General features: G+C 41.7%; 1 protein-coding gene and 1 non-coding gene across 5 annotated transcripts in view; both read right to left on the reverse strand.

Annotated features, from left to right (window-relative positions):
- cadm3 (cell adhesion molecule 3) overlaps positions 1 to 7209 on the reverse strand; it is a 134843-nt gene extending 127634 nt beyond the window's left edge. For 2 of the 4 annotated variants that reach the window (XM_089007878.1, XM_089007874.1), the window contains exons 1-2: positions 6983 to 7209; positions 1146 to 1327 (exon numbers count right to left, since the gene is read on the reverse strand). In XM_089007878.1, coding sequence (XP_088864004.1) covers positions 1146 to 1251 — 106 coding nt within the window. In that variant the 5' untranslated portion in view covers positions 1252 to 1327; positions 6983 to 7209. Of the gene's footprint in view, positions 1 to 1145; positions 1328 to 6442; positions 6554 to 6965 lie in introns of those variants that run through there. The other 2 variants (XM_089007875.1, XM_089007876.1) reach the window with 2 other exon arrangements.
- Positions 7210 to 11945: 4736 nt separating this feature from the next.
- Positions 11946 to 12019, reverse strand: trnar-ucu (transfer RNA arginine (anticodon UCU)). Its single transcript has one exon. It is a non-coding gene; the product is annotated as a tRNA-Arg (tRNA).
- Positions 12020 to 12419: the final 400 nt, after the last annotated feature.

Below are 12419 nucleotides of genomic sequence, written 5' to 3' on the forward strand. Positions count from 1 at the left end.
AACTCCACACAGGTAGGCCGGAGCGAGATTCGAACACATGAAATCACTGTGCAGTCGCCGTGCTAACCACTTGACTACTGGGTCGCCCTCTGAGCTAAGATCTAAAGCAAAATAGTACATCTCAAGTAAACTGTACTATTGCATCTGTCATGCAGTACGAGGATTACTTTCAGGGACTGTGACAATAGAAATGGGCCAAAATTGCTTCCTCGATCACTACCCTGATAAAAGCTTGCCCAAAAGGAAGCTGTAAAATAGATATGCCTCAAAATATCTGTACTGCAGAAACATTACTGCTGATTAGGATTTGCATAAACCACACTACAAGGTGGGAAATGTGGCTAAAGGGAAATATGTGATTTTTATGACTATGACCAATTCCCTGACAAAAGACGGACGAAAAATGACCCGATCCGGATTTGCATTGCCATTGCACGGGTATTGAACCAAAATGAACTGTGAGTCGCCTTTCCATCGAGCTCAACATATCAATTTGTGTTCGTACAATAAGAGTTGGCTGTGACTTGAACAGACTGCCTCACAGCAGCAAACCGTGGCATCTGATACTACATCCACAAAAATAAATAAACTGCCGTCATGGCACGATTTGTATCAGCAATTGCCAATGGCACGTCACTGTTGTACTGGGCTTTTGTTTTTAGAACTGAACACATAGTCTAGTTCAGGTAACCTCAGTAGAGTTTGGATCAGTCAATACCGATCAGGATTATGTCTTCCACTACTGAGGTGCAAATCTAATCTGTGCACCACATTTCTCTTGAGCCCCATTTTTAACTTTGCCAAAGTACAATAAGAGTTTCTAAGGATTTGATGATAAGACGATCAGACATTGGATATTTTGGGTACTGCATGCTGAAACTGAGGCCAAAGTTCTCAATGTGTGTTCCCATGGACACACACAAGCCACAAGCCTGATACATGGTGGGCTCAACTGGGGGTGTTAGGGAGAGTCCCATGTGGTTAGTGCCAATTCAGTACTTCCCTTCTTATAATACAGGAGAGCCGCAAAAAGCTTCAATGGATAAAAGGCAAAGCAAGAGAACAAGCTGGATGCCCCCCCCCCCCAATAGAGTTCTAAGGAGGTGTGTGTGGGATGGGGGGGGGGGGTATCAGAAGGTACTTACCAAAAGCCACGTTGCTGCAAACCGCAGAGAGTAGCGTCAATACGATGACAATCCATAACGGAGCTGATGGGAAAGCCATGCTTGGTCGCACTAATATCCTGCTCATTGGCTTCCAAATGTGTGGGTGAGGGGGAATTCACAGAAGGAGAAGATGGAAGGAGGGGGGTCCCGATGGAGGTTACCTGCAGGAAAACGTCAGAGTGGTTATTGGTTTGTTATTGCTCTTCTTCATCTCCCGCTCGCCATGAATAAATGACCTGGTGCGTGCATCGATCGGTTTATGGCATAACACGCTGAAGGAAGGGTTGGGGCGGTGGGGCCGGGGGACGAAGGAAGGATGGGGCCATACTGACGGTAATGAGCGGGGGAGGAATCATGGGCAGAGGTGGGAGTGAGTGGTGAAGAGGGTGGGTCTTGAGTGAGACCAAAACAACATTGGCGGACCACAAGCGCAATTAGATTACCCCATGAAAAACAGTAGCGCGGTCGGCATAAAGACAGTCTACAAAGATTTATTACTGGAGACCGAGGCACAGCCTCTGGGTACGCTCATGTTAGCATGAGTGTCTATGGTTGCTTATTCAGTGGAGAAGGGTCAATAGGGAGCCAGAAAGTAGAAATCGCAAGCTTTTGGGGGTGAAACATGTACAAAGTGAGCTGTGCTCTGAAAAGCAGCGATAACGAGCAGATGTGGACAGCAATGTTCTATTCTTTGGTTTTCATTTGACGTAAATAAGAATAGGAAAGTGTTTAGTAGTCCCACAATGGGGAAATTTGCAATCTACAGCAGCATTAAAAAAAGAATGGTGGAGGGTGGGGTCGAAAAAAAAACATTGTATGCACAAAATGTTTCAAAAGACTGAACTTCACAACTGAACAAAATGTTTCAGAAAAAAACTGTATAGTGTCAAAAGAAGAAAAAAAAGCACACGACCGAACAGCGCTCCAGCCGATGCTACTTTGCACACCCCCTCTCATTGAATGCACACGTCCATCGCCTACTTGGAGCTTTTTGCTGATAATTTTACTATGATGGGACCGAAAAAAACCACCACAGGCTCGTGTTCAACACAAGAAGACACAAAATAAAATCACTGTGGCTGAGAAGAAGGAGATAATTTTAAAAACACGAACGAGGTGTGCGTTTGTGTGATTTAGTGGCCGAGCACGGCTATGCTAAGTCAACCATTGCTACCATTCTCCGGAACAGGGAAGCAATCAAAGGTGCGTCTGTTTGCAAAAGGTGTTCCCGTGCTCTCCAAGCGACGGTCTCGGGCAATCGAAGAAGTTGAAAAACTGCAGTTAATTTGGATTAACGAAAAGCAGCTAACCGGCGACAGCGCGAGTAAAGCTATTTTATGCGAGAAAGCACGGATAATTCACGGCGATATCGCCATGCGCCAACCTGGAAGTTCGGCGCTTATTGAGGATTTTAAAGCCAGTAACGGATGGTTCAAGAACATCTGAGCGCAGGAGGAGATGGCTGCAGCATCAAGTGAGCTCATAAAGGCAATGTTGGTAAAGTGAAGTCCAGAAAAGACTGTGGCTATGACAATCATCAACATGATGAACGATAATGTGATGCCTCAGCTTCGTAAGACCTTACAAGTCAGAAAGCAACAGGTGTCAATTAAGAGGTTTTTAATCAGCAAAAATGATGAGGAGTCCCCAAAGAAAAAAGAAGAGAAGCCACACCAGGTTAAGTTATCAACAGTCCTTATGGAAGGCGGCTCTCCTTCCATAAGCCATCAACGACCATCAAAAAGGTAAATACAACTTTATTTTACAGCATAGTTTATTTCTTTAATTACAGTCCTCGTGTAATGTGCCTCTCTTTCCAAACAGCAATTCCCTTTGACCTTCGACCCCCAACGCCATTCCATCAAGACTTTATGATACAATTTTATGACTTTATGATACAATGCGGTGTATTTCTTTCATTACAATACAATAGCACATTTATTATACATAGAATAGGGTATGTTGTGTGTAGTTTTTAGTTGAAAAGTATATTTTATGGAAACCTGGGAACAGATTATTCCCATTTTAATGGTTTCCTATGGGAATATTTTTTTCGAGATACACAGTTTTCGCCTTACACACTCTGTCTGGGAACCAATTAAGTTCGTAAGTTGAGGTCTCACTGTTTATTTAAAGGACAACCGACGCCTCCAAACAAGTTGTGTCCATAATTTGTAAAATCACTTCAAATGACTTCTACTGAGCGTACTTTACAAAGATTCCACCACATATTGCTATATTTTACGTTTTAAGACTTGCGCTGAATATTCAGGAAGTCTTGTTTTCGAGTTGGTGACAATGCCTGATGTGACATCACGTCTGGAACGCCCCTGACCGAGAAAGCGACACACAATGCATTTTGGGTACTTTGTTTGGTCTGAAAACTTTGTGTGGATCCCTGTTGATGGCACAATTAGAAGGAATACACATAAATAATGTGATGGTGACTACTATAAGACTACTATTTGATACTAGTTGACACAAATTCCCAGCAGACAAATTATATATAAATTATATATGTTTTCAAAATGTATGTTATATATTATTCCAAAATGTAAGTACTTTTTGTCATGGTTTATTTGATTGTACCCAAGTAAGTGACAAGTCTCTGCTAACACTCATTCATTCATCTCCCAGAACACTTTATCCTCATGAGTATTTGTATGAGTGTTTGGGAAACTTTTATATATTGTATTATATTTGGAAAACTTTTGCCATTCATTGGGGGTGTGCCTTCTACGCCAGTGCGCCTTATAGACAAGAAAATACAGTAATTATTTGGAGCACTACCTTCAGTCAAGTTATATTATTCAAAAGTAGAGGTACACTTACTTGAGTACACATTTTGGCTAATCGAACCATTGGCTAATTTTCCTCAAGTGAAAGAGGCTTACAAAAAAAGTAAATTGTTATGTTTACATTTGTTTTGCTTCTAATTGTTTTTCTGCTCCTGTCATGACAGCGTTGAGCATAGAAACAGTGATCTTTGCAGTGGAGAGCATCAATAGTGTGCCCTGCGGTGGTAAATGGTCAACAGCGAATGATCCATCAGTAGCGTGCCATGCAGTGGGATGGCATCAAATGAGCATCAGAAGGCATCAATAGCAAGCTGTGCAGTGGGAGAAAAAAAAGGGTCTGTCGCGCAGTTTAAAAGCCACTCGCCAAAGATGCAGTGAAAAATGGGTCAGTGGTAAGAATGGCAATCCATGCAGTGGGAAAGTAGTTTGATCAATGTGCAGTGGAAAAGTGTCAAAAGCAAACCGTGCAATCGTGTATTGAGCCCAGTATTGAAAAAACATTAATTGCAAGCTGTCCTGGGTGGGGGGAGATTGATTGCACTCCATTCAGTGAGACTTTTTTAAAGTTGAAATCGGCTTAGTCATACAGAGCATGCTCAAGTGCCTTTTGTCAGCTATGATTTAATTGAGTGTGCCGCTGTTTGAAAAAATAAATAAATAAACAGAGTTAACACTACTTGAAGATACCTAACGAGGCACGAACGTATTGGACGACCGAGCTGTTGTTGAATAAACTCGTTAACTTGCTAGCTCTGTGTTTTTTTTTTTTTCGGTAAGATTGCTTGCTAGCAAACAGAATAAACAACATTAACTTTATATATCACTGTTGTGTGGATATACGCAAATAACAATTGGACAGAACCAAACAAGCCTGCCAGCCCAATCAAGGCTAATAAGATGCTAACATCTGCTAGTAACTCGCAGCTAGCTGCTTACTTATAGCTGTGAATTACTAATAGTTGCTAGATACTAGCAGCTGCTAGTTACTAACAGCTAGTTGCTAGCAATTTGAAGGACAACAATTCATAGGATGAACCCTGTGATGAACCCCTGACAGCAAAAGGCTAAGTCCATATTGCGGTACATGCACTCTTTTTTTTAAATCTAACATGAAAATTAACTTTTCAATATGGTTTATTTTGAATACTTTTTGGGGCGCTGACAGGTGGATTCTGAAACATCAATGACATTAATTACAAGATATGGTCAAATCCACCTTGCGCTAGCTTTTATAGGTCAATTTCAAAAAGACAATTAAACCATTAAATCTCAAAAAGACGTTTGAAATCATCATACAAAATATGATTAACTCATTCACTGCCATACGATGTCCAAAAATGTGTACACTCCAGTGCCAGGGTTTTTGTCATTTTCACACAATTGCAGGACCCACAGAATATTGAGGTTTAGGACTACATAAACATTCAATTCAGCACAAGAAACATTAGTCTCTCTTCTTTCATCAGAAACGAAACCCAGTTAATTCCTAAGTTATATGGGTCTGGTGTTAATTAAAATACAGTACATACATAGTGATTTATATGGCACTTTATCAACAGCTGAAGCTGCAACAAAGCGCTAGCATGGCCGAAAGGTAAATGCTGCCCTCTCCTTGAAGGGAAAAACTTTGCTAGAGGTCCAAGCAGCGATTTATCGGCACACCCACAAGAAAAGACAAAACCCGAACAAATTCGGGAATGATGCTGCACACGTCACACTTTAATTTCTGAATACATTTGGGGATGGCGGTGAATTGGTTAAATAAATCCATCTATGATGGCTTTTGAAACTATCTGTTGCAAGTGAAAATCAGTATTGTTCTGTCAACACTGCACGAAAAAAATTAAATATGCCATACATGAGAAAATAACCTGCCATGTAAACATGGGTAAAGGCTCACCAGCACGAGGAGCTGCCAGCCGACTTTTGGTAGTCCAATGAGGAAACACGTCCAAATATGGGAGAATTGCGCCTGAATAAGTCATCCCTACGCCTTGACACACGACAAACACCAAGACAACCAAGTTCGGCGCAAAAAAATGCCTTCAGGTAGTTCAGAGTGAGGTTCACGAAACAAAATGTCGCACAGCGCTCGGTGCCCGTTACACTGTAGCAAAAAGTGGCGTGAAAAAGCATCAAGATAAGCCTTGAACTCGAAAGTCGTTTTGTCATCTAACTTTGGCAAGCACTCGGGGGCACACCCTTGACTGCTGATCAGTTAGCTAAAATGAAAATCTGATGGTGTATCGATCCCGAAACATGCTGTGAAAATGTTTGCGTTAGCGGAACGTGAATCCGTGTGCGGCAAGAGCGCATCAACTTCGCAGCGAAAAAGTTCACCCACCTCGGGGGGGGGGGGATTGGAAAGCATCAATGGCGGAAAAGAGGGACAACCCGTGTTTGGAAGCGGTGTGAAGTGAAGCTAAATTGAACCACTTTTAATCAGAATTAATTAAAAAATTAATAAATCGGACGCACCTGTCTCAGGGGCACGCGCGCACGCACGCTGTACACCTTGAACGTCTGCAAACAGACGCGCGCACTCATGCTTATTGTCACCAAACGCCTGCGGGACGGGCGGACGGTTAGGGCGGGGAAAGTGTGCGCGTGTATGTGCGTGCGCGCGCGCTCGTGCGTGTGTGTCGGGGGATGAGGGGGGTATATCACAACACACTTTATTTATCACGGCATCACAATAATGGCCGACCAGAACAACGCATGATGGTGACGATGAAGGCACTTTTAAAATATATATAAAAAAACAGGACAGGAAGAGTATTTTCCGAATCATGAAATAAAAAAACACGGGCCCCAAAACAAAGGGATTATGATGATGATGAGCTCGCACAACAGACTCGAGTGCGCGCGCAAGCGAGATAGAGAGAGCATGCTCGGCGTGCGCGTGAGCGCGCGCTCGCTCGCACATTCCTGCAGACGCGAGACAGGTGTCTCAGATCTCGCGCACTCACAAATAAGAAAAAAAAAATGTCAGGAATACTACCAAGTGTGCACACACACCGTGACGTCCTGCCTCCCGGTGTCTTTGCTGAGGTCCGCTTGTTCGTCCCTCCCGCGGGATGTGATCTTTTTTTGGCTTCTTATTATTATTGTTACTCCACTCTTTTTCTCCCTTCCGCTTCTGTTTGGTATCTCCTTCTTCTTGTTGTGTGGTGTTTGTTTTGGAACCTCCTTTTCACGCGCTTCTCTGCACAGGGCTGCCGCTCACTGCAGCAAAACACTGTCTGGGCTGGCTGGAGAGAGAGGGAGGGACGAACGAGTGGGGGAATGAAACGGGGAGGGGGGGTGAGAGAGAGAGAGAGAGAGAGAGAGAGAGAGAGAGAGAGAGAGAGAGAGAGAGAGAGAGAGAGAGAGAGAGAGAGAGAGGGCGGGGGGGAAGCGAGGGAGGGAGGGGCTTTTAATAGCATTTGGCATACAACGACAGAACAGAGCGGGCAGGGGCCGCAGCCAAGGGAAGAAAAAGGGTTGTGTGTCCATGTGAGTGAGAATAAAAACGTCATCACCACTATTGTGCAGCGGAACAGAATAGAGGTGGACGGTAAAAAACCAAGAAGCATAATTAGCATGCAGCATTGGATGTGGCACAAAAACATACATGTGGTTAGTCAAATTATAAAATGTGTTGATAATTATTTCTGATCGTTGTTTCATCGTTTAGAGACGTTTTTCTATTAAGAATTCTTCCACCCATATAGTTCCTCAACAGTAAATATAATTACTGTTGTCCTCCAGAAAAGAAACGATTTCAAAACTGAAAGAAATATTTGGCACACAATCCAATAATTTGGAATGTCCCAAAGAAGGAAGAAACGACATGTTGTTGCAAGGAACAAATAAGTCAGCCAAGGGTATCACCAGCCGTGGAAAATTTGAGAGAGTTGTCAGAAGATGAAGGAATCAGGATCCACCGTCCCAAACAAATTGACAGAAGAAATGTACAGGCCATAGGACGAGATGCAAAGCACTCATCAGCAAAAATAATCAAAAGCCAGATTGGTAGTGATGGGTAGATGAGGCATCCTGTATCGTTTCGACACAGCGACACAATGTATTGACACTGTGTTGACACTGTGTTGCTGAATACTAACACCTGATTGACTTGCAGGAAACACTTGACAGGGTCATCATGACACTGATCTGTCAAACCAATTTTATCAAATTCCATTGATTAGGCATTTGCATTCACATTATTTTTATTTTTCCATTCACGTAAAATTCAGAAAAAAATCTTTGATGTTCGAGACGCAGTTGATAAATTAAGTGAACATCTGTCTGAATGCCAAAGTAAAAGTGTTGTGAATGACAATGGACTCATTGTAATTAAAAAATTTTATTAAAAAAAAGTTTCTCCAGCGTTTTGTTATTCAGTCTATTTCTCAGCATTGTGGAGGTGCTCTTGTTGGTGTAAGAAAGTTCGCTGCCGCAAATGCGACACCTGAAAAACCTGAGGAACACGCCAATAACTTGATGCTTGTTTTATATATATATATATATATATATATATATATATATATATATATATATATATATATATATATATATATATATATATATATATATATATACAGTAAAGTCTCGTTATATCGATATCGGATATATCGATAGTCCCGATTATATCGATACTATTTCTATGCACGCACGGAGAAAATTACATGCAAACAGGGTCGGATATATCGATAGTCCCGGTTATATCGATATTTTTCGGACTCCCTTGAATATCGATATAACGAGACTTTACTGTATATATATATATATATATATATATAGAAGAGAGAGAGAGAGAGAGAGAGAGAGAGAGAGAGAGAGAGAGAGAGAGAGAGGGAGGGAGAGAGTGAGAGATGTGTGTGAGATGTGTATGTGGAACTGTCGCGGCTTGCAATTGAAGCGCATTTATGTTGCACAGGAGATGTGAGACAATCTCTTTTCGTCAATGGATGCTACGGCTTCGTGTTTGCTTTCAACATTTAGCTTGTAGTAGACGTGCACATTCCACCATGACGTCCCTGATCCACTGCTGAAAAGGATGCGTTGATCCTCTTTCATCTAGAACTGCTTCATGTTACAAACAGGGAACAGCAAGTGCTGAAGAATGAATGACTCTCTGTGTCTTTGCGTTGACATATTTGTTAATTTTGTTGTAGTTTTTTTTTTTACTTCAAGATGGAGTGGCTGCCTTTCCAGCAGCTCCTGTGTTTTGTATTTTATTTTTCTACTTCTTTCTTTCCTTTCCTCTTCCTTTCATAACTTTGCTGCTGTGTTACTTCCGGGTAGAGTGAACGCTGGCGCGAATGGCTGCCGCTGCTCACCCACACAAAACAATAAAGTTCTTATCCCGTGACTGTAAAGTGTCCTTGAGAGCTTTGAAAGGCGCTTAAAATGTAATGTATTATTATTATTATTATTATTATTATATTTGAGGTAGGCAAGGCTGGGTGTGGGGGCTCCAAAGAAATCAATATTCTTCCCCAACAAACTTGTGTGACGCTCTCAAATCATTTGCATGCACTTCATGCTGAATTTGCATGTCGTCCGTCCCATCTGGGAATGAAGATGGAGGGTGGGCGGGTGCAGTGCCGCCTTGTTCAACTTGCCAGAGAGGATTAAGGATTAGTTTTAGTGGTGGATTACGTGTGCGCGCGCGAGAATGTGTATGCGTGTGCGTGACATGACAGGGTTAAGCATGGATGACGGTTGCCTCGAGCAATAAACAAAAAAATAATAGAGGAGGGGCCGATGTGGGGGTCTTTTTGACAGATCTTTGTGAGTGTGCACCTGTTCAGCACTTATATGTGAAAATATCTCAGATGTTTGAATCATATCTATTTTTCTCAAGTCGAAAAAGGGAGAGTGGGGGCTATCACAAACAATCCTTTGGAGGAGTCCCGACTTGGACGGCTGAGGAAAATGTTTCATGTACCGTAAAGACACCCTGCAAAAGATGGACATGTGTTTTCCCTTTTAAATGTACCACAAAATACAATTTGGGAAATAAATACCGTATTTTCTGGTGTATAAGAAAATACCCCATTTATTTCCCAAAATCCCTGTAATAAATACGGTATTTTGTGCTGTATAAGGCACACCCAAAAGCCCTGATTTTCTTCAAAAGATGGCCCTGCGACTTATACGCAGGTGCGCCTTATGTATTAAGTAATATTGAGTCACAACAGGTCTCTAAACTGTCAGCAGCCACTGACTCCATTTCCCCCTGTAGAAGTCCTGTGTAACCCCAGCTTCTACCGTAGCGCCTTATAATGTGTTGTACCTTATATTTGAAAATGTTTTATGTAGTTATAGATTATATTTGGAAAACATTTGTCGTTCATTGAAGTGCACCTTATACTCCGGTGCGCCTTATATCTGAAAAAAAGTTTGAAAATACACCATTCATTGGAGGTGCATTTTATAGTCCGGTGCGCCTTATACACCGGAAAATACGGTAAACAGATATGAGATATAATTTTGAGGGAACATATTATTCCAGTAAAATTATATTCGTTTTCAAAAATGTAAATTCTTTTTACATAACATTTAAAAAGACACAACAGTCTTCTTTTTCTTTGGGCTTTTCCCTTCAAAGGGTCGCCACAACGAATCAGTGTCCTTCTTCACTGTCCATCTTCAGAGGTTTGATCCGCGTGTTTGTTTTGGCCAAGCTTTTACGTCGGATGCCCTTCCTGAAACAACCCTCTGTATTTATCCGGGCTTGGGACCGGCACAAGAAGACACTGGCTTGTGTCCCCTTGCGGCTACAGAACAAGCAAATCTGTGAACTTAATAAAGATAACGCATCAAAGATTAAAAACACAAAAACTAATCTATGACTATGAGAAAAGCAAATTGGATTTTAAAATGTACAAAAATGACATTGCTAAACATCACTAAATGGTGTGTTATATATAGCAGAATATTATTGAATAGAATTCTTAGGGACACGACTATTTTGTGGAGCATGTGAAAGTGAGAAAAGTATGAAAGGTAATGTAAGCTACCTAGCGAGCAGTTTATTTGCTAGCTATTTGCTATGTATTAGCTATGTAGCTGGCTCTCTAGCTATCTAGTGAGCTATCTATTAGATATCTGGCTGGCTAGCCAGCTAGCTATTAGCTGGCTAGTCAGCTTTCTATGAGTGGGTTGAGTGAACGCTGGCACGTGTGGCTGCCGCTGCTCACCCACAGAAAAACTGGAAAGTGACCTTGAGAGTTTTGAAAGGCGCTTAGAAATGACATGTATTATTATTATTATTAATAAAAAGAAGATTAAAAAATGGGCAATTACACAGTAAAAGAACTAAAGTTAGATTTAAATCAAACATTCTACAAAATCAAACATATGTGAAATGATTAACTACAATAGAAAACAATTAACAATATTAGTAATAATATTTATTATGCATTATTAAATGAAAATTACTAGAAAGGAAAACGAATTCAAAATTTAAAAATAAATGTCCCGCCCATTATTATATCTTGCTGCCAAAAAAAGTTAATGTAAAAGGAGGACTAAATCCTACTAAATTAAATGCAGAAATTAATTTCCAGCTTCAACTAGAACAGAAATCAAATGACATGTAAAAATAAAGCATGCCATGCTGCCAATGTACACTATCAAGACAGCCTTTTTGCTTAGTGGGGGGATGGCAAGATGAGCTGTACTGTTTGTGTGCAATCATGATGGTGCACGCGCATGGTCAGATCCGAAGACTACACTGTGAACACCACACGGGGGGAGTGCCTTTTTAATCAAATATAAATTAGCATAGTGAAGCGAGCATCACCCTTGCATGGGGAAATTAGTATTCATTGTATTCATTCATAGTATTCAAATCTTGAAAAGACACGGCTCATATAAAGCCTCCTCACCTGTTTTGATCATTCCCATCCCTAAAATCTATAAATAGAGTGCCACACACACGGCAATATTTTTTTTCTCTGTCACATTTCCAAAAATGCCAAACCACAACCATCTCTGCCGGGACTCGAACCCGGAGCCTCTGGATTAGAAGTCCAGCGCGCTATTCCATTGCGCCACAGAGACTCAGGCAGCACGAGAAGCACAAACGGAAGGTTTATACTCCACCCACTGTATCCTCCCCCACCTTTCTGCTGCATCCCTCAGCATCAGGACCGCAAGCTGGAGTCAGGGCATCACCATCATCACCAGACAGGGGGTGCTGAAGAGCCATATTCAATGAGTGCAAAAACGTCACAAAATCAGCCATCCATCCATCATCTGATCCACTTATGCTCGGGCTTATCCCCAGCGGGCGGGGGACAACCATCTACATTCACACTGAGGGACAATTCGGAGTGTTCAATCAGCCTACCATACATGATTTTGGAATGTGCGAAGAAACCGGAGGACTCGGAGAACACCCACGCGGGACCAGGGAGAACATGCAAACTCCAAACGGGGTGGCCAGACTGGGAATTGAACT

Source organism: Hippocampus bargibanti, linkage group LG11 (genome assembly GCF_051943395.1).
Source record: "Hippocampus bargibanti isolate YZ-2025 linkage group LG11, ASM5194339v1, whole genome shotgun sequence".
NCBI classification, from domain to species: domain Eukaryota; kingdom Metazoa; phylum Chordata; class Actinopteri; order Syngnathiformes; family Syngnathidae; genus Hippocampus; species Hippocampus bargibanti.